This window comes from Salvia splendens, chromosome 5 (genome assembly GCF_004379255.2).
Source record: "Salvia splendens isolate huo1 chromosome 5, SspV2, whole genome shotgun sequence".
NCBI lineage: Eukaryota > Viridiplantae > Streptophyta > Magnoliopsida > Lamiales > Lamiaceae > Salvia > Salvia splendens.
The window spans coordinates 4,579,898-4,605,773 of NC_056036.1; the positions used below are offsets into that span (position 1 = coordinate 4,579,898).

Below are 25,876 nucleotides of genomic sequence, written 5' to 3' on the forward strand. Positions count from 1 at the left end.
TAAGCAGACAATAAATAATGATTGTACGTAGTGAAAACAAGTTTTCAAGAGGATAAGTGATTGAACACATTGAGGTGAGGAGCAATGCTTGAACAAGTTTTCTGGAAATGAAAATCAGTAGTGTTATGTACTCCTACGAAGCAATAAAACTAGTAAGTACTACTATTAAAGAATGGATATAAAAATGAAATTTACGGATTATTCTAGCTAATATTTGATACTCAATTTTATTAGTATCAAACTATTCACTAATTGAATCAATCTATTCCTAGAGGATTATTGTGAGTTAAACTATTCCCTAATTATTAGTATCTAACTATCAAATTATTCCTACGAGTTAATCTAGCTAATATTTGATATCAAAAACTCTACACGCCTTTCCTTGTTTAGCAATAAAAAATTAATTATGGATCTTGAACTCTAGTTAAGGTTTTGTTTGGCAGTGTCACGTTTAGTTTGCTCGTCGTTCAAGTGTTACGTTCAATTTACCCATCAAAAAAAGTGCCATAGTGTTAAGAGTAAAGGCGACCGATCAGATGCGAGCACGAGTTATGCTCGACGAAATAACACCCCACACACCAGATGTTTGATAAAATGCCACAATGAAATGCAAATAACTTAGGGAAGAATACTCTCGGCTTTATTGATAACTGAATGGGAAAGAACAAAGATAAAAACAAATCCTCACAAAGGAGACCTACGATATGAATCGTCCTACTCTGATCTCTTAAGATGATCTATCTATATGAAAAACCCTTAGGAGATTCTGGTGCTAAATGATTGTACGTAGTGAAAACAAGTTTTCAAGAGGATAAGTGATTGAACACATGAGGTGAGGAGAAATGCTTGACCATGAACATGAATACGAAGCCTAAAACACATATAAATAAGAGCATAGGGGCGGTACCTTTGATGTTTTCTTATATCGTGCCACCAATGATTTGGGTGAACAAGCCTGAAGATGCCGCAACCTGCGACGCAGAGGGCCGGACGGTGGAGGCTGGTCGACGGAGACGGTGGTGGCTGGTCGACGGAGGAGTGAAGATAGGGGCGGTTGTATATCTTAATTTTTGATTTAGTTTATTAGTTAAAGAGTGTAATTTGATATGAGTTGACTTTTGATAATAATTTGATTGATGCATATTTAGATAAAAGATAGTAATTTGATATGAATTGCCTTTCCTTTTATGATTAATTGATATATATTTATTTATTTAATTATTATTTAATTCAAAATAAGGGGTATGTTAGTCTATATAATAATTTAGCTTATGTCAAATTGACATAGGGGTATTATGTCTTGGAGACATTATGTCTCTAAATCATCACCCTTAAAATTATCCGTAGAAGGAAAGAAAAGATTTTACTGAGTCAACCATGGTTAACAAATACTATTACTCCCCGTTTCCATTTTCATCGCACCTTTTCTACTTCACCTGCCTTTTCAACTCTTACAAAAGGCGACACCCACCAAAGGCTACTCACATGCTCTCTCTCTCTCTCTACCATATTTTCTGAGTCGAAAAAAGCTGGATTGTGTTTCCAGCACCTGATCAGAATAGTAAAACAAAATATTTTGGTAAGCTTTTCTCTGTATGAATTTCTTCTTTGTTTCTTAAAATCAGTGTTTTAGGTTATCTTCTGATTTCTGTATCAAGTTGTGTAAAGGTCAAGTCTTGGAATAGTTGAGGGTCAAATTTTGTGAGCTGGGTTTTATGCTTGCAATGGTCAGGCTAATTGATTATATATTTCTCTTTGTTATGTTTTCAATTTGTGTTATACTTTTGTAAAAATCTGATCTTGCTCAGATTATTAGGGTTTTTTATGATCTTGGGATTAATTATCAAGGACTTTGGTTAGAATTGTCATATCATATACTCATTATGTGTATGATTGAAGAAAATATGAGCTATTCTTATAGTTTTGCAGTTTAGGGTTATTGGATTACTGTTTTTTATAAGTAAAGAATTGTGCTTTACATCTATGTGATTTCTGGTTTGTTGTTAATGAGATCTGTTTGATTTATATTCTATTTTTGTGTTTCATGGATCAGATTTGGAGTTTCCCCTTGATTTTCAAGTGATCTTAAAAGTCAATCGAGTGAGTTTTTGGGTATTACTGAGGTGTAGACAAAAAATTAGGGGTTCGATTGAGATTAGTAGTGTTATTGGGTTGATTGGACTTGTCAGCTAAATGGGCATCTTTGAGGAGATGGGGTTTTGTGATAATCTTGATTTCTTCGCGGGTCCTCCTGGGGAGTTGAAGGGCTCCCAGGAACTCGAACCGGTGGGAGAGGTGGACGTAGACTACAGCGACGAGGAGATGGACGTTGATGAGCTGGAGAAGCGGATGTGGAGAGACCGGATGCTCATGAAGCGGCTCAAGGAGCAGAAGAAGAGCAAGGACAGGACTGATGACGGTGCAAAGCAGCGCCAGTCTCAAGAGCAAGCACGGAGGAAGAAGATGTCTCGTGCCCAAGATGGCATCTTGAAGTACATGCTAAAGATGATGGAGGTGTGTAAAGCTCAAGGTTTCGTGTATGGAATCATTCCTGAGAAAGGCAAACCTGTGACGGGAGCGTCTGATAATCTCCGCGCATGGTGGAAGGGGAAAGTCAGATTCGACAGGAATGGCCCTGCTGCGATTGCTAGGTATGAGGCAGAGCATTCGATCCCTGGGAAAACTGAGGCTTCGAGTGTGGTGGCATCGACTCCGCAGACACTTCAGGAACTGCAGGACACTACGCTTGGATCTCTGCTGTCGGCTTTGATGCAGCACTGTAATCCGCCCCAGAGGCGTTTCCCGCTGGAAAAAGGTGTCCCGCCTCCTTGGTGGCCTTCTGGGACAGAAAATTGGTGGCCGGAGTTGGGTTTACCCAAGGATCAAGGACCTCCTCCATATAAGAAGCCCCACGATCTGAAGAAGGCGTGGAAGGTTGGCGTCCTGACCTCCGTGATCAAACACATGTTTCCTGATCTCACCAAGATACACAAACTTGTCCGTCAGTCTAAGTGTTTACAGGATAAGATGACGGCAAAGGAGAGTGCAACTTGGCTTTCTATTATCAACCAGGAAGAGTCTTTGTCTAGAAAACTATATCCTGATAGCCATCCACCATCATCATGCGTTGTTGGGAGCGGGTCGTATTTGGTCAGTGATGCTAGTGACTATGACGTGGATGGAGTAGAAGATGACACAAACATTGCAGTCGACTGCAAGCCACTGGATAGGAATCTATTCAACTTTGGGGCTTCAACCATTAAAAATAACCATATGGTGCTACCCGTAGCTCCGATCAAGGGAGAGATCTTCAATGTAGATGTAGATTATACCCTGAAAAGAAAACAGGTTTCTGTGGAAGAGCACAAGAGTGAGATGGTATACACATGTGAGTTTCCTCAATGCCCCCACAGTGATAAACTCATGGGATTTAATAACCAAGCATGGAGGAATAACCACCAGAATAACTGCCAATTCCGATTCAGTTCTTCTGCACCAAACTATCAGATCAACGGCGAGAAACAAGCTGCGTGCCTTGCTCCTTCCAATGAAATCAAGTCTCCGAACGTACCCGTGAATAATGCTCCAACTTGTGTAAATGTTTCTGATCTGGGGATTCCCGAAGATGACCAGAAACTGATTAGTGGGCTTATGTCAATGTATGATGACAATCTTCAGGGTAACAGTAACTTTGATTCCAACAATTTCAACCTTCTCCTGGGACAGAACCCTCAGCAATCAGCCGGTCTGCTTGAACAAGGTGACAACTTTTTCCGACAGGGAGCTTTGTCTCAGGCTGGTACATTTCAAGAAGCCAGTATGCTGTTGAGCAATGCTACTTATATGTCAACAGAATTCCAGTTTGAGCAATGCAGATCGTCGTACAACTCTTACAATGGCGATGCAGGGGAGAATTTTACTGACTTCAGACTTGATTCACCGTTCAGTTTTGCACCCGGTGACTTCTCTGTCGATCCATTGCCAAAGCATGAAGTGCCTCTGTGGTACATTTGAGACCTGGAGTCTTCCCATCCAGCTCTGTTTGCTAATAGATCTGCAGAGCCATTCTCTGTGAGACGCCTATCCATCTCCTACCTCCCTAGTTAGCTTTGCTTTCACTAGCAAAATATATATGCATATTGTAGATATTGCTGCCGGCTGAATCTGAGTGCTTTTACTATGTGTTGCAACTTTAGCTTAATAGACTTTATCCGGGAGGTGCTTTGTCGGGCAACTCCCCCCGCTCTGTTGTTTCGAAATGCTAGAAAGTAGAGGCATTACCTGTTGATCATAAATAATAATGCTTTTACTAAACTGAGTTTGTTGCTCTTGTCTTACTCATATGGCCTGTTGTTGAACTTTTGCTGAAAGATATGATGCATTAGATCGAATTGATTAGTTTATTAATTAGTCGTATGCGAGTTAAGAGCTAAATGTTAGCAAAACCTGCTTAAAATGTAGCCAAACATGGAGGTGAAGATGGAAATGATGTCTACCAAGAAGTTAGGAGGAGGAAGGCATATGCCAAGGTTGCCAATTGCCATGAAATAGACAGTTGCCAAACTAGCTCAACTTCACATGCGTTGTTTGACTTCTTAACATATCACTACCTAATTTTACATAATTGGGTGGACATAAGATTATTACCAGAAGTTTTCATTCGACTGCATTAGATGTTTTGGCTTATTGGTTATGGTCTGTAAAGCCAAAGCTGATAGTGTAAATTTATGACTGTGTCACTTCATCAATTTGTTTTGTTATATCTGTCTTTTATGGTGTAAATGTAAAAACAGGAGGGCAAAAAAAAACTCACTGAATACATTTTTTATGAAAGATCAAAGAAATTCTAGAATTAAATACTGATAAATGGAGCCATCTCTTGAGACAGTCTTGAACAAGCCAAAGACTATGAGCTTGTGCAGAAGCACTGGTTGTTGCTCTTTATCATCTACAGCTAGCTTCCTCAGCTAAAGTTACAGTAACTTAAGGTCTAAACATAAAAAAACTTGAAGGGGCACTAGATGTTGCTGCAGGCTGTGGTTGACGATAGTGGCGATGAAGAAGGTGAAGTTGAAGTGAAGGTGTCCTGCCTTTTCATGTCCTGAGCTTCCACTGCATCTGCTGCCTCAATCTGGCAGCCATATTGGAGGAAATCGTATTCATCCAATGGCTCATCAAAGATGCACTCGATATCATCATCAAAGCCTTTGTAGTCAAACACCTCACCCAGAGGCATGTCGGGAACTGGGAGGATGTTGAATAGAGTATCTAGACAGAGGTTCCAAGGGTGCCCGTGCTCCTCGATTGGGTCCATAGTGATCATGCCTTCTGACTCGTTGAAATCCTTGGGTTCGGGCTTAGGGCTACCTGTTTCAGCAACTCGGTGAGGTTCTTCATCTGCTTGTAGTACGTCGGGGGGAGTTGAGTTTGTTTCCTGCTTCCCATGGACCTCTTCCACTTGCACCTCAGGTAGGAATTTCTTCAACTTATCCGCATAATTACTTATGTCAAAATTTGTTACAGCATTCGGACCTCTGTATTCTATCGCTGCCATATCATATGCTTCTGCTGCTTCCTCTTGAGTGCCTGCGTAAAACGGGATCCTCTTAGAATTACATGCACCCCAACAGGGCTCTACAAGATATACATAAGTAGGCCAGTGGTAGAAGAAAACGCGTTCAAGTCAAATTCACTAGGAAAAGAACAATTCTTGCAGCATGTTAGTGGCCACGAAGATTGGGACGTGGTTGACAAGAACATGATAGTTACTACATAAGATTTGTCAACTTTCTTAGTCATTACATTAGTTGAATGTCCACTAGCAACAGGGTACAATTGCTCATATCATTATTTAAATGTGCAAATCATGGCTGATGAACACTATATACCAACAACATAGGTAGGAGCAGGGCCATGGGAATGAAAATAACATTTAAACTAGAGCTCGTCACGAGGACTTATCATTTGTGGAAGTAGTTGGATTTTTCCTAGCTTTTAGATAAGTTCGGAATTGTTCGAGTTGGGCAAGAAAATGCATTGTTCACACTATTTTGTGTAGTTCAAGCACGTCGTAGTCCTCTTGTTAACCTTTTGCTCTAGTTCATAAAACAACAAATTCTGAGCATATACACATCAAGAATGAAAAATGGGTCTACTAATCTCCAAATGTTGTTACTATGTGGCTATTAATTAATCAGAGCAGTTTAAGGCTGCCAACTCCATATCCCACCACCTATATGCCTCTTCAAAACTAGCCATTAAGAGAACAAAAACCCCAATAATTGGGTTTTGTCCGGGTTTCGGGGCGAGCATTTGGTCAGTTATGTCCAACCGATCTATCTTGGGCTGCACACTACTTAGATCCATCCAGCTGAATTTTATTTCTAGTCAAAATTGTTAAGTAGTACTCCTAGCCTCACCCTTTCCCACCCACACCACCAAGGGAATATTTCTGAGTTTTATAAAGAACAAACTTTAGTTTGTGAGGTCTGTCTTGATACTATATATTAAGACAGTATCAGATCTCTGCAACTAATTAGGTGGGTTGGTAACTATGGTTCCTAATACTTATTTTGACACTTTTATAATCTAATAAACATAGTTAATCCATTTTTTATTAGAGTGAATAGAGAGTATTGTACAAAAAAATGAACTTGAGTTGAACAAATGAAGGCTACTCACTGTAGGTTCCTAAGTAGAGGTACTTGTTTCCGCAAACACGCCCAATTCTAGCCTCCCACCGGCCATTGTGATGGTGCCTGTCCAAATACGAAATTATGCTCAAGTCAAAATCTGTATGAACGTTAATTAAATTTGTATTCAGTGACATATTTGTAACCGGATTTTGACTCATGGTACAAATATTTGCAAATCTTTCTCTTGCATAGCTTAGTTGGTTAGACGTTTCCCTTCGACCAAGGGATTGGTTTGAGTCGTCTCTGTTTATGAATTTTCTTTTGCTTTGCTTCTTGACGTGTTACCTTGCGACTCCGCGATATTTAGAAACCCCTCTTGAAAAGCCACTGCTCCGCCTCCTAAGTGAGGCCAAATACTCTTCTCTAGTCAAATTTTGCATCTCTTCAACATCTTTTTTGTAGCCCTCTACCTGCATTATCACGTGGTCTAAATTAGTTTGCTAATTGCTGCCTTCACCTTCAACACATAATCTAATCTATTCTAATCTAATCTAATCTAATCTAAATCAAACACTCTTTGAATATCCCCTTTTTTCACGTTTCTTAATTTATTTGCACACTACCTCCGCACGTGCTCAAAAGCACATTTGCTTCAATCTTTCTTAAAATACTTCATTACCACATATCCAATGCATTTTCAACTTCACTCTAATTTAACACACATACTTAAATAAACCCTATCAATTTAGATGGTTCATGTTGGCAAATGAAACTAAAACAAATATTTCATGATTTTCTAACATAGTATCAAAGCAGCTCGACGGACTAGAAAACTTTTAACTTACCCCGACCCATTTTGGCCAAAATGGAATTAAATACTGACAACGATACAGGTGTTAATTGGTTTTAAGATGGATTATACGAAGTTCTGTTATTTACCCATACTCATATATAATCAAGAGAGAGAATTACATGAAAATTGAGAATGGTAGAAGGTCCCCAATATTTAAGAGCAGCTAGATCGTAGGTTCGAGCCGCATCTTCCTCATTATCATAAGCACCTACATTAATTACACATTTAATCGATTCAAATTGATCGCCTAATCCTCTGCATGCACACATTTATTGATAAACAAAAAGGGAAAAATTTACCTAAATAGACTGCGGCAGCCACGGATGCGCAAGTGATCACCAAGCATACAAACAAAACACAGTCAGTGTCGTTCAGTTAACTATCATTAATTAATTCAGCTAAGATCCCAGATCTCATTGATTTCACTTTTCCTCGATTGAAATTACAAAATTAAAGTGAAAGAGAGAGAGAGAGAGAGAGAGTTAATCACTTTGTCTTCCCCGCTTGTTCTGGATGCTGTTCCATGTAGTCTTATCCCAGAGGTGAGCTTCGTATCTCCCAGTCCACCTATGCCTAATTCGCAATTAAATAATCGAATTGATCAATTAATGTCACTATAATCGCATGCATGCACGAATCAGAAGAGAGAGAGAGTGAATGTGAATGTGTGTAATGTACCTTGTGACGCCTCTGTAAATGGAGCTTCGCGATTTGGCAGAGGTGGCGCTGCTGTCGCTCTGGGTTCTCTTGGCTCGGACGCGTTTGGGCTTAGCCTTGGGCTTCAGTTCGGGCTGTGCGATTATTGATGGCGATTCGATGCAGCACGAAGATGAAGAGGATGAGCAGGAATTTGAAGGAGACTTTCTCTTCATTCTCTGTTTTTCTTTTGTGGAGAAGAAAAGGCTTCTTTTTTGGTGAAGTACAGTGGTTAGCCTCTATTTATAAAGAGAAAGAGAGGGAAAGAATACAAGTGTTGAAGGCAATAAAGATTGTCCACTATAAGGTGGACACTCCAATAGCCCTGTCCCTTTTTGTCCACAGCCTCAAAAATTTGTTTCCGTCACTATAGTGGACACTGGACACTTCCAATAGCCCCAAGCTTTTTTTCATTTATGTTAATTCAATTATAATTAAATTTATCGGACTATACGTACTTAGAAGAAAACGGCTATACGTGAAGAAATTAAAATTAAACACTAAATTTTCGTCGTATTAAAGTACAGGAAAAATTATACAATAAAAATTTAATCTATTGAAAATCACAAAGGTGTTCACACTGCGCCGCCTCCCCTATGTGCCCAAACTTCTTCAATCAAATCGGCCTGGAGTGTGGTATGTGTTGTGGTCCTGCACATATTAGTGAAATGTTGGATCAAATATTCATTGCTATGTGGTACGCTCATCTGGATCGGCGCGGAGGCAACACCGTAACTTGTACTTGCGCCCTCTTCCGGTGCCCAACGCTCTGCAGCAAATCCTCCATCTTCTATTATCATATTATGCAATATGATACATGCTAACATAATATTCGCGACATCATCTTCGTGCCAAACTCGTGCCGGGCATCGTATAATGGTCCACCGCGATTGGAGGACACCAAAAGCCCGCTCAACATCCTTCCTAGCACTCTCTTGTTTGCGCGCAAAATATTGTTTCTTCGGTCCAACTGGTTGGCGAATTGTCTTGACGAATACGGGTCACCGAGGATATATCACATCTGCTAAATAGTATCCCTACTGTACTGCGTGCCGTTGGCAACGAAGCTGATTTCTAGACCCTCCCCCCGGCACTCATCGTTGGAGAACGGCGATGACTGAAGAACATTGATGTCGTTGTTTGAACCTGCCACAACAAAATACGCATGCCAGATCCGCAAACGGTAGTCAGCAACGGCTTCCAGAATCATCGATGGATGTTTGCTTTTGAATCCAGTTGTGAACTGGCCTTTCCAGGCCACGGGCAGTTCCTCCACTCCCAATGCATGCAATCGATGCTTCCTAACATTCCTGAGAACCCGTGGATCGAACCGTGCATATCCAGCAGTCTCTGACACTCATCAGGGGTGGGCTTTCGTAGGAAATCCCCACCCAATATTTCCCGGATCCCCTTACAAAACTGCCTAAGCACCGTTAGGCTAGTCGTCTCACCCATCTGTAGGTATTCATCGAACATATCGACTGGTCCGGCGTAGGCAAGCTGCCGGATTGCAGCGGTGCACTTCTGATGCATAGACAACCCGATCCGGCCAGCGCAATCACGTCGGATGGGTGAAGCACCAGTAGTCCGCCTTTAGACGCTGGTGCGCTCCGCTATGGTCTCGTTGGATGGTCCGCCAATGAGTAATCGCCCGAGGGATCGCGGCCTCCGCCGCGCGCGCCGCATCCTCCTGGAAGGCCTGGTGTTGCACCTCTTGAATCAGAGAATTCTACGCGTCATTCCACAAATTGTCCATTTCAGTTCACAAATTCTAGTGAGAGAAAGTTTGAGTGATGAAGAGTTTGAATGGTGTGAATATAATGAATGGAATGTGGTGTATTTATAGGTAAATTAAATTGAATTAAAATAAATAAATAAATTTTGCCCCGGACCGGCGCGCCGGGCACCGCCCCACTATAGGCCGGAGCGCCTATTCGCCGCGTCCGCCCCGGACCGGCGCGTACTCGCCCCAAGACGTCGGATGACCGTCCGCCCCGGAAATTTCGTCCGCCTCGGGGCGGACGTTCTCCCCACTATAGATAGCCCCGAGATCGCCACGGTCGGGGCTATAGCCGCGCCTGGCTTATAGTGGACACCCTAAAGCTGCAGTTTTGATTTTTTTTGGCTAGATTCTTCGCCATCAATGTATATAGGTTGGGAGTTCGAGTCAAGACAAATGAATATTAATTATTGATTACGAACAAAAGAGTCTGTGAGGTAGTTCGATAGTCCATACCGAACTAACTTAAGATATATTGCTACTCACTTTTGGTCTTCTAAAAATAGAGAGTTTGAGACGAAGTTGGTAAAGTACGAAAAAGAGAAAATAATAATAAAAGTAGTATTTGTGAGATATGTCTTATGGAGTATAAAGAAGAAATAGGTTATTTTAGTAAATATATCAAAATAATAAAAAGAGACTATTTATAAAGGTGCTAAAAAGGTATTTTTGACTAACCTTAAAAAAAATTGAGTAAACTCAATAAATTTTGTGGATTTAGAAGTCTTATTGTAATATTTTGAAAGGGGAGTGAACCTGAAATCAAGAAACTAAAATGTACTTATATTGTGTTTGTTCTATTAGCATGAGATTGTGGTCGATTTTGAATTACTTTCATTAATATGTGTTTTAGCAATTCTGTCATATAATTGGGGGATGGTATATGAAGTGGAATTTAATAATCATGTAATCTGGTCCCATTCTTTTAAATAAACCATGAAATTATACAGTGTTAAAAAAATAAACAAACTCGACAATAAATAAATTTTACTTGTAGAAATCAATGTTGGCAAAGAAAGGGTGATTGGAAAAGCAAGATGGTTTGAATTTAACCTGGTGGTTGAGTTAAGTAAACCATAGTTAATAAATATTTTCAACACTTGGCTTCACCACTCAGCCATGCTACCAATTGGCACTATAACATCTGTGGCTTTCTGCACTTAAATGGACCTCTCTAGACATATACAGATTTAGTACTACAATATATATGTAAGTATTTATTCAAAAATTGCTTTGCTTAATTATTATTATTAGGAACCATAAGATTTTAATAATAATGTTTAGTTAATGGGAGAATAGATCTGTAAATTTTGTCAGTAGATAATTGTGGCTATAGATGCTTGTATGATGTATGGATGGTTTATATGGAGTAATTAATTAACAGCTTGATTATTCGAAATTACAGTGTAAATGAAATGCCCTTAATGCCCTCGATGGGAGAGGTCTGTCACAATTTTGTCTATATTGAAAAACAAAATATTTTCCATGCTTTTATTGTATTTTTTTAATTTTTTTTTGTCGCTTAATATATGATGATCATCATTTATGTTGCTGTAATTTGACAAAATTCAAATTCGGCTTTGGTGAAATGTCGTCATTTTTTCCTGTTATTATTGTGTACGTCATAAATATACATATACATTATTAGTTGGCTTTTTATGTATGTTATAATGTTTAAATAGAAATACTAGTTTATTTAGTAACAAAAGTGATGGCATTCATGCTGTCATGCATATTGGTTTAAAGAGAAAAAATAAAATAGAATACTAATACTAATTTTCAGTAAACAGAGTTTTCTTTAAGAAAACTTACTCCTCCTCCTGGTAGAAGTTTCAATTCATTTAGTAACAAAAAAAAAGGATATTCATGCATATCGGTCTAAAGAGAAAAATAGTGTAGAATATCTAATTTTGAGTAAGAGATGTTGTATTATTGTTTCACCATTTCTTCCTTTTTATTTATCGAAATGGGGGTAGAGGTTTGAGGATTGAATTTGTAAGATTCTTCGCATAAATTGAGGGAATAGCAATAACTAAGAAATTTCTAAATCTTTTAGTACTTTATAAGATATGTTTATGATTTTATTACTTTCAGTAACGTATACTCCCTCCTTCCCTATGTAGTAGAGGCGTTTCTTTTCGGCACGAAATTTAAGAAAAATTGTGTTAGGTGAGTTAATTAAATGAATAATAAAGTACGAGAGGAAAAAAAGTAAAGAGATGAAGAGAGAATAAAGTAAGAGAGAAGAAAAGTTGTTGCTTTTTGTTAAAAAAAGAAACGACTCAGCTACAATGGGACAATCCAAAATGGAATACGACTCAGCTACAGAGGGACGGATGGAGTATGGGTTCGTCTCCTAACAAAACGTACTATATTATAATTTATAGTACATATATACATACATTAATACAATTGAGAACTAATTTAAAATAAGAACGGAATGACTTATTAGCTGAAAGTACAAAGTACTCACTCCGTCCCATGTTACTTGCACTGTTGTTTTTCGGCTCGTCACAAACTCCTTACACTATTTATAGTTTAAGTTAGAATTAATACATTTAATTAATATGTTAATTTAAGTTAAGAGCTCATTTATTAAGTGATGTCTCATTACACTTAAACTTCTAATTTAATTATACTAAAAATTCAATCCCAAATTTATGACCTAAAATGAAAAGTGCAAGTAACATGAGACGGATGGAATATATCAATTAGCAGCACAAACACGTATCAATTTAAAACATATATCTATATTCAATAAACAAATTATTTTATATACATACCCATATTGAAAGGAATATAAATTGGTATTGCAATATAACCAGAATTATTGTGCGATATAGTATGTAGATTATTTATTTCAATTTCTAACTATTTTTATTTCAATTTGGAATGAACAAATTTATTTCTTTATCTCTTCTATTTTTATTCAAAAATCATTCTTTTATACCTATATTCTATAAAACTTTACCTTCACATTTTCAACTTTGGGATGAACTACTTATTTAATTATTTATCCAAAGTTTCTTCACTATGCTTTTGGAACAAACCTAATAAAGCTGTCTGTATGTAAAGAAATAAATAAATCCGACAGTTCAATTTATTCTCATCAAAATATATAAGTAAAAATTTAGAATGAAATTCTTCTCCACGTGGCATTTCATTTGGAAAATGAAATTCAAATATTTACTTTAAAATAAAATAAAAATCAATTTCCGGCAAGTTTACTCCATTTCCCTGCTGCAGAAGATAAACCCTAAAACAAATTTAGGGTTTTACAAATTCAGGGATAATTCTTTCCGCCCAAACTGAAGTTCATTTCCGGCAATGGAATGAATCCGAGTTGCATCCGACCCGGAACCCATTTCGGACCCCCCAACGAACCCGCCGCAGCACCCATGGCCTTCGCCGCCGGACTCCGCTTGCTCCGCTCTCACCCACTCTCCTTCTCCTCCGCCGCCCCCCCTCGCCTGCTTCTCGCTCGCCGCGCCTCCGAGCACCGCCTTCTCTCCGCCGTGAGCCCCCATCAGCGCCGGAGGTTGTTCGCCGCGAAGGCCTCCTCGAGGCGGAGGGAGGATGAATTGGACGAGAACGGGAGTGTGGTTGCCTTGAAGGACGGCGGTGGTGGTGGTGAAGGAGGCGATGGTAGGATAGTGGTTACGGAGCTGCACAAGGAGGCAACGGAGGCGTACATATCGTATGCCATGTCTGTGCTGCTAGGCCGGGCACTGCCCGATGTTAGAGACGGCCTCAAGCCTGTACACCGGAGAATTTTGTGAGTTTTTTTGCAATTTTTTTGGAATTTGACATAATGCGGGTGCTCAGATATTTGTTGTTTCTTCAGAGTTATCTTCAAATTCGCAAAGTGAATTTGTAGTTTTTAGTACCTGAACTTGTAATTTAACTCAAGTGTTGTTGCTACTGACCTCAGTACCTATGTACTTCCGAGTTCCCACTGGCTAATCAAATTATGTAAACTACATGCCAATTTTGGCTTGTTGAGCTGGAGATTAACTTCTCGGGCTAACCATTGGCGGACACAGTAAGGCAAGACAAGGGGCTTAAGCCCCTCCCAAGAAGCTTTTTTGTTGATTTTTCTATTTCTAATTTTTAAAAAAATTTCAAAACCTATGTATCAAGCCCATGCCATTTGAGTGATGTTAGAGACTAAATCCTAGAAAGTGTAATGGTTGGAAGGGCTGAACTATATTGCTAATAAAGCAAAAATTGCAGAGGAAGTCAAAGAAAAATTAATGGCAGCCGCTGCTGCGAAGAAGATGAAGAAAAGGAACTAGTATAATACTAATAATAAAGCAACCATTTAATAAGTAGTGCAATAAAAATTGAGCACAAATTAACAAGTCTAAACTAATTTTGATAAATGTGTTATGTTAATTTTTAAATGTGATTTATATATGAAACATAACCAAATTCTAAATTTACAGCTTAATTTTCAACCAATTCTATATCTTATAATAGGGTTACTTCTTCATCGCAATGTTCATCTAAATTATATAATTCACAAAACATTTTGATTTATATATTAATTTATTTTTATCTATAACATATTTATGCATTGTACATTATATTTGCCTGCGAAAAAATGTCATGATTTTCTATTTTTATTCGTTCCTCAAAATTATTCTCTATGATAAGTTTTTCTTCCTTAAGGTTGAACATAATTTCCACTAACACTATTTCGAACACTTTTATCTCTATCTTTTTCTTATTTTACCGATTGTATCAAACCTAGTACCATCCACGATAAAAAAACTATTTATCGTAGATGAAGGAAGTATACAGTGCAGCCCTTGCTAAAATAATTTTCTGCGTCCGCCACTGGGGCTAATGTTTGATCTTCTGCATGTCCTTGTCCATTATGTGTACTTAAGTAGCTTTCCTAGCATTGCAGATCATTCAAGGTTGAATTTTCGATTTTATTTTCTTGTTGTAGTTTATTCTTTTCTCCTAAAACTTTTTTCAGATTCTTCTGTCATACATTACATTGCTGTGTATAATATTTTACTGCTATTGTGTTTTTTGTGCATATCATCGTAAATCTCAGTTATGTGATTTGATCTAATGGGTAGTCACTTTTCACCTGCAGCTTCCACTATATTATGCATTGTTTGATTAAATGGCCTTCTGACTAGATCATTTTATATGAATTATCAGATATGCCATGCACGAGTTGGGCTTAGCGTCAAAGAAACCCCACAAGAAGTGTGCCAGAGTAGTTGGTGAGGTTGTATTTCGGTCTATGAGTATTTTTGCTGTGTGACATGAAAATCCCCTGATGAGCTGATTATTGTCGTTATGCATTTACCACCCTTATGTATTGTTTGGCTTGGTCTGATGCAGGTTCTAGGAAAGTTCCATCCACATGGAGATACTGCTGTCTATGATTCATTGGTTCGAATGGCTCAGGTACCTGTCGAATATAAGGGCTTTCTGATCCTTTCGGTAGTAGAAGTGACTAAAAAGTGAATCATCATGCATAATTGCATATGCCAATGGAAGCTTGGTTTTCTATTTTCTACCATGATGATTCAGTTTTAAATTGTTTATATTACTTAGAATTCATTAGCTAGGAAGGGTATGCTAAAGATGGCAGGAAATAAAAGTGATCATTGTTTATATATTGTTTCAGTCACCTCTTAGCAAGTGCTTATAATAGAAGCTGAAATATTACTTCCCATAATATAATGCACTATTACTTTTTATTCCATAGAGCTTCTATTTGCATAGTATTATGAGTACAAGTTTTTATCTCTCATAACCTAATTATGGATATATCATTTATGGCAAGGCATATTATTTGGGAGCAAGGACCTAACTTTTTGGATAAGCATGTTTTAAACATCTATCTGCCCTCTCTACTTGCTTGGCATGATGATAAAGTGTTGATTTAAGTACTAGTATAAGTCCACGTAAGACAAATCAGAGAATTATGCTTGTCTCGTCTTTCACCTATTTCTATATGCTTGCATCTTAGGATTTCTCCTTGCGCTCTCCACTGATTCGTGGGCATGGGAATTTTGGCTCTATTGATGCGGATCCTCCTGCAGCAATGCGTTACACTGAGTGCAGGCTGGAGGTAGTCTACTAGTATGATTTTTTTCTGAAGCACATGACTCTAATTTATAGGTGTTCCTTCTTTGTTCGTCTACTACTATAATGAAACTGATGAGCACCAATATGCTGTTGTTATTTTTTCAGGCACTCTCGGAGTCCATGTTATTGGCAGATTTAGAGCAAGACACGGTGTGTTTTTGTTAATAAATTGTCCCATTTTTCAGTGACTATGTGTTATATGTCTTTGCTTCTTTACTGACACACATACATTTTGTAGGTTGATTTTGTTCCAAACTTTGATAATTCACAAAAAGAACCATCTCTGCTTCCTGCTCGCATCCCCAACTTGCTACTGAATGGTGCTTCAGGGATTGCGGTATCCAACTGAACTAGCTTAAATATTTTTGCCTGGCTCTTGGCTCTTCATTTGCTTGGCTGCTTGTCGATTATCACTTCATTAATTAGCTTTGCTTCCTCCCACCCCCAGGTTGGAATGGCTACCAATATTCCACCACATAATCTTGGGGAGTTAGTAGATGCACTTTCGGTGCTGATTCACAATCCAGATGCAACGGTATTGTTTTATCCAGTCAAGCATCACTATCTTGTGATATTTTTTCATGGTATCTTTTTAATGATGAAAGTAGTTACTTTTAACTAAATCTAGGCATACCTTGTGATATTCTCTCACTTTCTTTATGATTGTTCTTTTTTTTATGGGTAAATGAATTTAAAGGCCGAAGGACTCTTACCTGAGACCTTTGGCCTCAGGCATTATTAACCTCTCTGCCGCTTGGCCAACTCACACACACCTTTATGATTGTTCCTTAAATCATATGAGGTGGGCAATTTTCTTTTATCCATTAAGATTGTAGCTTAATAATTCTGCTTATTTATTGCTGGCTACTTGGAGCAGGGTGTTTGAATCCAATTCTTCAATGTAAGTAAACTGCTTATTCCCTTTCCCAGTAGTCAACAGTTAGAAAAGTAAAACCATAAAGTTAGTATGTTGAACATTTCAGTGTCCAAATTGTGTATCTTAGCCTGGACTTATTTTTATTCAATTTTAATGTCTAATTTTCTTGTTGCCATTTGCCACTCTGTATAGCTTTAGAAGACTTATAGATTTGACATGATTTTAAATATTGAGATCATGTATACAGTGTAGTTCATCTTGTTGTAATTTTTTTTTCATTGTTCCTCTTTATGGTTGTGATTATAAAGTAAACTTCGATATTCTGCTTTTCCACCATTGACGTTTCTACGGAGAATTAAGTTTCATAGAATTGTTTTTCTGTAACAGTTGCAAGAATTGCTTGAGTACATGCCTGGACCTGACTTCCCAACTGGAGGAATAATAATGGGCAATATTGGGTAGGTTATTCCATAGCCATATTCTTGCTACATGCTAGTGATGTAGATGCACAGCAAGTTGAAGTCTTCTGCATGCCTTTTACACACTACACATGCTGGAAATATGTGATTTTACTATAATGCTTATAAATTAGATCTTTACATAACTGGAGCTGAATTATGTTGCGTGATTTTGGAAATTAAACTTATCGCCTATAAGTGGATAAATAAATTGAAAAGGTGAGCAAATCTTCTGGCAGAAAGGAGAAGGGAAACACTAGTGTGTGCTTTGCTACTGTAGATGGCAATTTGTCTCTTTATATGTATTATGGCGTCACTATTTTATTTTGTCATCATGAGACCCCCTTTCTGCTACTTCCAGTTGACTGTATCCTATTTATCCCAAAAATTTATTTTGCTTTGCAATCAAACACAACATGAGATGAAATAATTTGATTTTTTTGATCCTTGAAGTATTTTGGATGCATATCGAACTGGACGAGGGCGAGTGGTGATCAGAGGGAAGACTGATGTTGAGTTGCTGGATCCCAAGAGCAAGCGGTCAGCAATTATAATAAAAGAGGTGTTTAATCTTTATCTCCTTACATTGATTTATTAGATATTCCCATTTTTTGGGGGTGGGGTGTTCTAAAAATTACTAGTAATGTCTTACTCTTTTTAATTTTGTTTGCATTGAAACAGATTCCGTACCAGACCAACAAAGCTTCTCTTGTTGAGAAAATTGCTGAACTTGTAGAAAATAAGGTATCTAATTAATTGTGGTTTCTCATGAATGTCTTTAAATAAGCTCCTTCTTATTCAAATGTGGTTAAATGTATTGGAATTGTTTAAGCTCCTTCTTATGTAAGATTGCAATGTTGTACTTACTAATATACAATCTGCCTTTTTAGATTCATGACATGCAGATATTATTGATACCATCTGATTATAAAAAATTCACTTTCTGTTAGAGTTTGGAGGGAATAAGTGACATACGTGATGAGAGTGATCGATCTGGAATGCGCATTGTTATTGAGGTAATCTTGTATGAATCGGTCTTCTTGAAATGATTTGTCTGTTCAGGAATTCCAAGTCTGATCTAAGTCAAAAGCAGCATATACATTTTCTATTTCTAGGTTTTGATTTTTCTTTATTCCATCTTAATCAGCTCAAGAGAGGATCAGATCCCTCCATTGTATTGAATAATCTATATCGTCTTACAGCTTTGCAGTCAGCATTTAGCTGCAACATGGTGGGGTGAGTTATTTGAATACCATTCATTTTGTATTTTTTTAATTTTATTAATGACAGACATGAGTTCTTACATTTCCTTATCAGAAGCAGCTTTCACCCTTCTAATAATAGTTAAAAGATACTCCATATTTTTATTTTGGGGTTTTCCATCCTTACTTTTGTTTCTCATCGTAGGATCCTTAATGGCCAACCAAAGCTAATGGGGTTGAAAGAATTGCTTCAGGTGACAGGATCTTACCACCTGTATTTAAATCTTCTAGCTCAATCTGATAATTTAATTTTGCTTAATCAAGTTAATTGATGAGCCTCATACATAATATTTACTGGATGGAAATCGTTAGGATTAATTTGTTAAGTAGTTTTGCCAAAAAAGAGCAGTTAAATAATTTCATTAAGGAAGCAAAACTAGATTAATTCAATCTGATGAACATGTTACAGCAGTAAAAATGAGCTGTTCTAAGTTGAAAATTAATTATTTTGTGAGATTATTCCTATTTATACAGTATTTTATTTTTGTGCAGGCATTTTTAGATTTTAGATGTTCTGTGGTTGAAAGGCGTGCAAAATATAAACTAACTCAAGCTCAAGATCGGTATCACATTGTAGAGGTTAGCTAACAATTCTATAATGCTATTGACTTCAGATATATGTGAAACACCTTGTTTCTTAATGTCATCTTGACCCTTTTTCTAAATTGTTATAAAATGTGAACATCAGTTGTGGTATTGGATTTCATTCTTATTACTACTATTTTGCAACCTCAGCCTTTCTAAGCTACTAATTTATTTACCTTGCTTTGGGGTTTCTGTATGTAAGGGTATCATAACAGGACTTGATAATCTGGACAGTATCATTGACATAATCAGGAAAGCTTCTAATCATGCATCGGCGTCTACTAATCTTAGAAAAGGCAAGCTTCACATCTTTCTTTCTCAACAATATTGAAGTAATCATGATTATAACTGAAGCTGTTATAATGACTGCTTTCTATGCTCTTAAGTTTCTGATGTACATGTTCATATCAGAAAATTATGGTTGTTGTGCTTTACCTAAGCTGGTCTCATATGATTCATGTAAGTTTGACATGTCTGCTTCCCTTGTGTTGTTTTTGGAAGATTTGAGGATTAACTATATACTCCCTCCATCCCTTAAAAATATACCACATTTGCCATTTTGGGATGTCGAGACCAATTCTATTTTAAGACACTTTTCTCTCTCTAATGAGGTAGGTCCCATTCTCCACTAACAATACTCCAAATTCTTTTTCTTTCTATCTCTCTCTTACTTTACCAATTGTGCTTTAAATCCGTGCCGTTTCAAATGTTGTTTATTTTTTAGGGACGGAGGGAGTAATATTCTTTAGCTGAGAGTATTATAAGAGAACCTACCAAAATGTTGCTCCAAATATACATTATCCCGACTGGAGATCCAACTTTTATTAGCCTTAGATTTTTAACTTAAGACTTGGTATTATTATCTCTTTGCCAAATAGTTTTAAGAATAGTTTTGTTAAAAAAAGAATTAAATTTTGAATTTAACTACTTCCATGTTCATGGGATTGGGCAATACTATGGGGGAAAAGAGGGATGGATAATCCCACACTTACTGTAATAGGTATTCCTTCTGGAATGATGATGCCTAATATCAGAATCATGTCATCCATACCATGATTACCCTTCCATTCTCATTCCTTCCCTGCATATTAGACATGCCGTAAGTGGTTACACTCTAGATTATATCTCCAGTGAATACTAACATTTATGTGTTCATTTTATATCTCACTTCCCCTTTTACCCATCTTTTATCCTCTTGAGCCACTAGTCACTAAATAGTATAGGTTCTATCTTTTGTGCATGGAAATTGATTCTATTTCGTTCCAAGGGTATTACATAATTAAATTTAATCTCATATCATTTCATGTAATTTAGATCCTTCTCATTTCTCATTGTTATGGTTTGTTGAGGCATTTTCTTGCATCAAATGCCATCAATGTGTGCCCAGCAGTATAAGTTTATCCATTTATATTTATCAAATAGCATCTTATCGCAGAGTTCAACTTGACTGACAAACAAGCTGAAGCTATATTGGATATAAGCCTCAGAAAGCTAACGTCACTCGAGGTATCTGTGTATACTATACATCTATAGTTCTATATTTGTTTCATGGTAGCAGATATTCCTGACTCATTGAGCTGTACATTTTCCAGAAAAACAAGTTTATTGATGAAGGGAGATCTTTGTCTGGACAAATTTCAAAACTGCAGGAGCTTCTTTCAAGCAAAAAGTTAATACTGGAGGTGCTTTTCTGACAGAACGTACATGCTATTTATTTGTTGAGTCTACGTAATTATGATGCTAAAGTTCAGAAGTTATAAAGTTATCTGCTCACATTTCCATCTGTTTCCATTCATTATTTTTAATAGGGATAAGATCCAAATACCCAATAACTGTTTCCTTGGAGCTCTTGGACCAACTAAACCAATTCTTGTTCAATTAGGCCCTATAATTTTTAAAAGCATCTCAGTCTGTCCGTTCCGTTAACACCTTCCATTTGTTGAATATGGTAGGTTTTTTTTTCATAGGATTTAGGCTTGGGTTTCACTTAAAATTTCAGATCACCCATTTATATCTTGATGATAAGTTCTTGGATACTTGGTCTAAAAAGGGATTATTGATGATTCCATTTTGATTTCACTAACAATTTTCAGGTGTCTTGGTTTCTGATGTGTTCTCTTTCTACTAAACTCTTCCCAAATTTTCTGCAACAATGCCATATGTCCTTTTGCAAAGAATGTTCCTTGTCGAACAGGAGTCTCTATAGGAGGTCTAGGCTGTAAATGGTGGAGATGGAACTTATAGTAGATAGCCTTTCTCAAACTTTTTGGGGTGGTGTTTTGATTTTCTATTATTAGTTTCTACGATACTTTATTCTGGTGGTCAAAGTGCTCACAGGGAAATGGTTGTGTTGAAATTTAGACTTATCCATTTTTCGGGTGTTAGAATAAGGACTATACTGGGAACTATTTCTTTTTCCTTCTTGTTATGATGTGGTGGCGAGTTTGAAACTTTGAAATAATAAATGTAACCGGCTTTGTTTACTTCTGAAGGCGAGTCTTATAGTTGATTGCATGTTGTTATCTTATTGGTAGTTTTGATTTTTTCTTTAATGATTAGATGATAGAAGTGGAAGCAAATGAGATAAAGAACAAATTTTCTACTCCTAGGCGTTCAATGCTGGAGGACTCTGATAGCGGCCAGCTTGAGGATATCGATATTATACCCAACGAAGAAATGCTACTGGTATGTAATATTTACATTTTGAGGTCTGAAACAAATTTACTGCAATTCTGTTTCTCAGGAATGTTCCATATTTACTTTTAGGCACTTAGTGAAAAAGGCTACCTAAAAAGGATGAAGCCTGATACATTCACTCTCCAACACCGCGGTACTATTGGAAAATCAGTAGGGAAATTAAGAGTGAATGATGCTATGTCTGATTTCCTTGTATGCCGTGCACACGATCATGTCCTTTACTTCAGGTACCTATGCCCACTCACCGTTTCTTGTATATGACTTGTAAAAAGAAATAAATTCCTTTAAAGTTTGTTTTGACATCAACTTGGTATGCATTTTTGTCAGTGATTGCATGAGTATGTTATATAAATATTGTACACAAAAGCGTAGTAGATGAGCTTCTGAACAAAAGAATATTCTGCCGCTCTTAAGGGTATGAAATTGTTTATTGGAAGATGATGTGGTACATACTGTTATTATTGAGAAACGACTAAGAAGTGGCAATGGTACACCACTATGTTATATATGCATATTGAAGGTTGTTCTAACTCAAGCCCTTGGCAAAAGAAGGGATAAGGGTGATGTAGTTTGTTTAAACAACCATCGATTGTTCAAAGTGTTTTTCTCGTTTCCTCTAATTCTAAAAATTGGGATTTGGGAACAATACAAATTGTAACGAAGATCTTAAATGACGTAACTGATTATATTGTGAAAGAGATGATGTGATCTGGCTATTGGAAAATGGATGTAAAGTTTAGTGAAATCATAATTTTATTTGGTATTTTTTATCTGTTGGGAATTAACGGTAGGGTTAATCATATGCGTGCCCCTTAATTTCAGTGTTTTCTGAATAATGTCCCCAATTTCTATGCTTTCATTTCAAAATCCATCAACTTTGGGAAAAGTTTGATTTTTTTCCTGCCGCAAGGTTACTTAATATTTCGTTACTGGTTTCTACTTGCAAGCATGCGGAATTCTACTTGCAAGCATTCATGTGTCCGTTATTTGAAAAGATAATACATCTTGTGTATACTGTATAATCAGTTAATTTGCTATGCAAGGACGCTGCATATAATCCATTCTGGCTTGTTACTCATTTCTAACCCTTGCTGTTATCCTTTTGCAGTGATAAGGGAACAGTATATTGTGCTCGTGCCTATAAAATTCCTGAATGCAGCAGGACTGCCGCTGGCACACCTTTAGTCCAAGTAGTGCCATACTTTTCACTCGAGTCTTTTGGCTTGTAATATTTTCCACGTTTTGTTTAATGACCACTGAATATTTTTTGGGTACAGATCTTATCCCTATCCGATGGTGAGAGGGTAACTTCAATCATTCCTGTCAGTGAATTTGAAGGAGATCAATATCTTGTGATGCTCACTATTAAGGGATATATCAAGAAAATTTCTTTGAACTATTTCTCATCGATAAGGTCTACTGGAATCATAGCAATTCAACTGGTTTGTCTGCTTCTTTGTTCCTTGGAGTTCTGGGTATTAAGCTACTTGTGCCCTAATTAACTTACTAAAACTGGCAGGTTCCAGGTGATGAGCTGAAATGGGTGAGGCATTGCTCGAATGATGATTATGTGGCCATGGCATCACAGAATGGAATGGTGATTTTGTGCCCTTGTGAGAATGTAAGTCATCGTTCCTTTTGCCTTCACCCTTACAGTGCTGAGATTACCGACCTTGGAGCTAGAATTAGACACTGATTTTCCAGTAGACATTAAATCCATTGGCTACTGCTGCTGCTGCTGCTGCAGTACATGCTTCAGCTTTCATGGTTATGTCTCAGATTTGAAGCCACTCTTAAAAGTATACTTTTTGTTGTTTGCTTTTTTATCTGATTAGATGAGAGCACTTGGGAGGAATACTAGAGGTTCAGTTGCAATGAGACTGAAGCAAGGGGATAAGATGGCGAGCATTGATATAATACCTGCATCCTTGGGAAAGAAGATCGAGAAAGGCTCTGAAACACTGCCCAGCCAGTAATTTTATGCTTTTGGCATAAAATTATATTCTTTATGCTTTTGGCATGAGAGTTATATATTAATTTGATATCCACGTTTTTGTCATGGCTTAGGTATCATTATTAGGTTTTAATTTGTATTTGCGGGCTTTGAATTAAAATATTTAAAACTTACAGATACTTCATATTGGTGTCTACTGCTAAAAATTTTTGATTTCACATTCACTTTTCAAGATGACTTTGTCCGAACTCTGATGGAACAATTTGCTGGAAGCAATTGTATGATTCACAGGGAACTAGTTTCTCTTACTCTATTTGTAGTCTTCTGATGGAGATAAGTTGCTATCAAAGAACATTTCATATTCTCATAGGGTGTTTTATTGATCAAGTTGTGGAAAAGTTTATAACAAATATAACAACTCAACTGGATGTTTTTCTACCAAGTTACGCTACTATCCTTGGATAATATCTGGTAACCACAGGAGAATTTGCAGTTCTACTTGTGACTTTCTTGTATGTTACGTCTGTCAAAAATGTGGTCATGCATAGCATCTTGTGTCTTTAATTGCTACACTGTGCCTTTTCATATTTTCAGTTGCTTAGTTTTTTAGAATGTACTGTACTACTATTATTTATCATGAAATGTATTGGTTTGTTTGTGTAGTGGGAAGAGATTTTCTGGCCCTTGGCTGCTGTTTATATCTGAAAGGGGCTTTGGAAAACGAGTTCCTGTTGCTAGCTTCAAGACGTCATCACTGAATAGGGTTGGTCTTATAGGTTACAAGGTTGGTTACCTTCTTTCTTTTATCAGGAAAAGGAAACATGTACTCCTACTATACATTGTAGTACATTTCTTTTATTCTGTTACTCTAGATCACGCCTCTAATCTTTGCAACTCTTTTCCCATAATGATGCAGTTTTCGACAGAAGATCGTCTAGCGGCTGTATTTGTAGTAGGATTTTCAGTAGGGGGTGAGGCTTCCTATTTACCTTAGCACTCTACTGTATTCAATGCATTAAGTAGCTAATCACAAAAACTAATGACATATTAATTTGTATAGAGGATGGAGAAAGTGATGAACAAGTCGTGCTTGTCAGCCAAAGTGGAACAGTGAACCGGATCAAAGTACGAGATATCTCCATTCAGTCTCGCTATGCAAGGTACTTCGTTATTTTGGTACCTGTCTTTTAGTGCTTGCATGATAGTGTCTCAAAAGCCGAGTTGTAGAGTTGGATGATAGAAATTAATATTCTTCCTTGTATAATTGTTGGTCATTTCAATTGCGAATGGCTCTTAGTGTTATACAATGTCTCTTCTAGAGCTTTAGGTATCCCTCCACTTAAAAGCCGAAAAGAGTATTTGCTTTACTCTCTCTGGGATAAAAGCATAACAAGATCATGATGTTGTACTCGTAGAATGGTGTTTGTTGGCGGATGATTAAACATGAATCGGACTTTCACTTTCTTTGCAGAGGGGTGATTCTGATGCGCCTTGAACATGCTGGAAAAATCCAGTCGACTTCTTTGATATCAGCAACTGAATCAGAGGAGGAACTAGAGGAGGAGGCTGCAGCATGACCTGAGGGACTCAAGTTTTGAAATCGCTACTGCGACTCCCCGATTTTTGGCATGTAAATCTTGTAAGATCTGGTGATACAGCATAGGTACTTTGTATAGTCGCCATTTTTAGTGTACATCTCCGCAGCAATTTTCTTGAAACAAACATTACTTTGTGCAGCTGTGGAAAATAGATAATCAGGTCTCAGCAATTTGTTGTCAAAAAAAGATTACTATACTATTTATGATGAATATTTTTATTTTACCTTTGTCTACAGTGTTTTATATCACTCCATTCCATAACCTTTGAGCAAAAATATAAAATTGCAATTCTCTATATTCTCGTTAAGTGCAATACATGAGCTCAAAGGTGTGACACAATGTGAATATAGAGAATTGCAATTTTATA

At 37.3% G+C, this 25,876-nt stretch overlaps 3 protein-coding genes across 6 annotated transcripts; 2 read left to right on the plus strand and 1 right to left on the minus strand.

Moving 5' to 3' along the window:
* The first annotated feature begins 1,420 nt into the window (after positions 1-1,420).
* Positions 1,421-4,314, plus strand: LOC121804368 (ETHYLENE INSENSITIVE 3-like 1 protein). The gene is made up of 2 exons (XM_042203865.1): positions 1,421-1,579; positions 2,054-4,314. Exon 2 carries the CDS (start codon positions 2,194-2,196, stop codon positions 4,012-4,014), a length of 1,821 nt encoding a protein of 606 aa, XP_042059799.1. The 5' UTR covers positions 1,421-1,579; positions 2,054-2,193; the 3' UTR covers positions 4,015-4,314.
* A 480-nt stretch (positions 4,315-4,794) lies between these two features.
* Positions 4,795-8,973, minus strand: LOC121804369 (ethylene-responsive transcription factor WRI1-like). Its single transcript, XM_042203866.1, has 7 exons — positions 8,167-8,973; positions 7,979-8,061; positions 7,788-7,796; positions 7,608-7,696; positions 6,981-7,105; positions 6,682-6,758; positions 4,795-5,586 (listed from the first exon to the last, which is right to left on the minus strand). Exons 1-7 carry the CDS (start codon positions 8,358-8,360, stop codon positions 5,018-5,020), a joined length of 1,146 nt encoding a protein of 381 aa, XP_042059800.1. The 5' UTR covers positions 8,361-8,973; the 3' UTR covers positions 4,795-5,017.
* On the plus strand, positions 5,335-25,732 carry LOC121804367 (DNA gyrase subunit A, chloroplastic/mitochondrial-like). 4 transcript variants are annotated; one of them, XM_042203861.1, is made up of 28 exons: positions 5,336-5,469; positions 13,211-13,739; positions 15,140-15,209; positions 15,326-15,391; positions 15,960-16,061; positions 16,184-16,228; positions 16,317-16,415; positions 16,527-16,613; positions 17,343-17,413; positions 17,867-17,975; positions 18,095-18,157; positions 18,364-18,429; positions 18,561-18,649; positions 18,821-18,869; positions 19,168-19,254; positions 19,463-19,556; positions 20,696-20,766; positions 20,853-20,942; positions 21,820-21,945; positions 22,027-22,184; positions 23,066-23,147; positions 23,235-23,399; positions 23,477-23,578; positions 23,793-23,929; positions 24,575-24,695; positions 24,828-24,882; positions 24,972-25,071; positions 25,383-25,732. In XM_042203861.1, exons 2-28 carry the CDS (start codon positions 13,297-13,299, stop codon positions 25,486-25,488), a joined length of 2,853 nt encoding a protein of 950 aa, XP_042059795.1. In that variant the 5' UTR covers positions 5,336-5,469; positions 13,211-13,296; the 3' UTR covers positions 25,489-25,732. The 4 variants fall into 4 exon arrangements, 3 of the variants coding, with proteins under 3 accessions (XP_042059796.1, XP_042059795.1, XP_042059797.1); XM_042203862.1 differs by lacking the exon at positions 13,211-13,739 and having other exon boundaries at positions 5,335-5,469; XR_006051131.1 differs by lacking the exons at positions 24,972-25,071; positions 25,383-25,732 and having other exon boundaries at positions 23,793-24,024; positions 24,828-24,847.
* Positions 25,733-25,876: the final 144 nt, after the last annotated feature.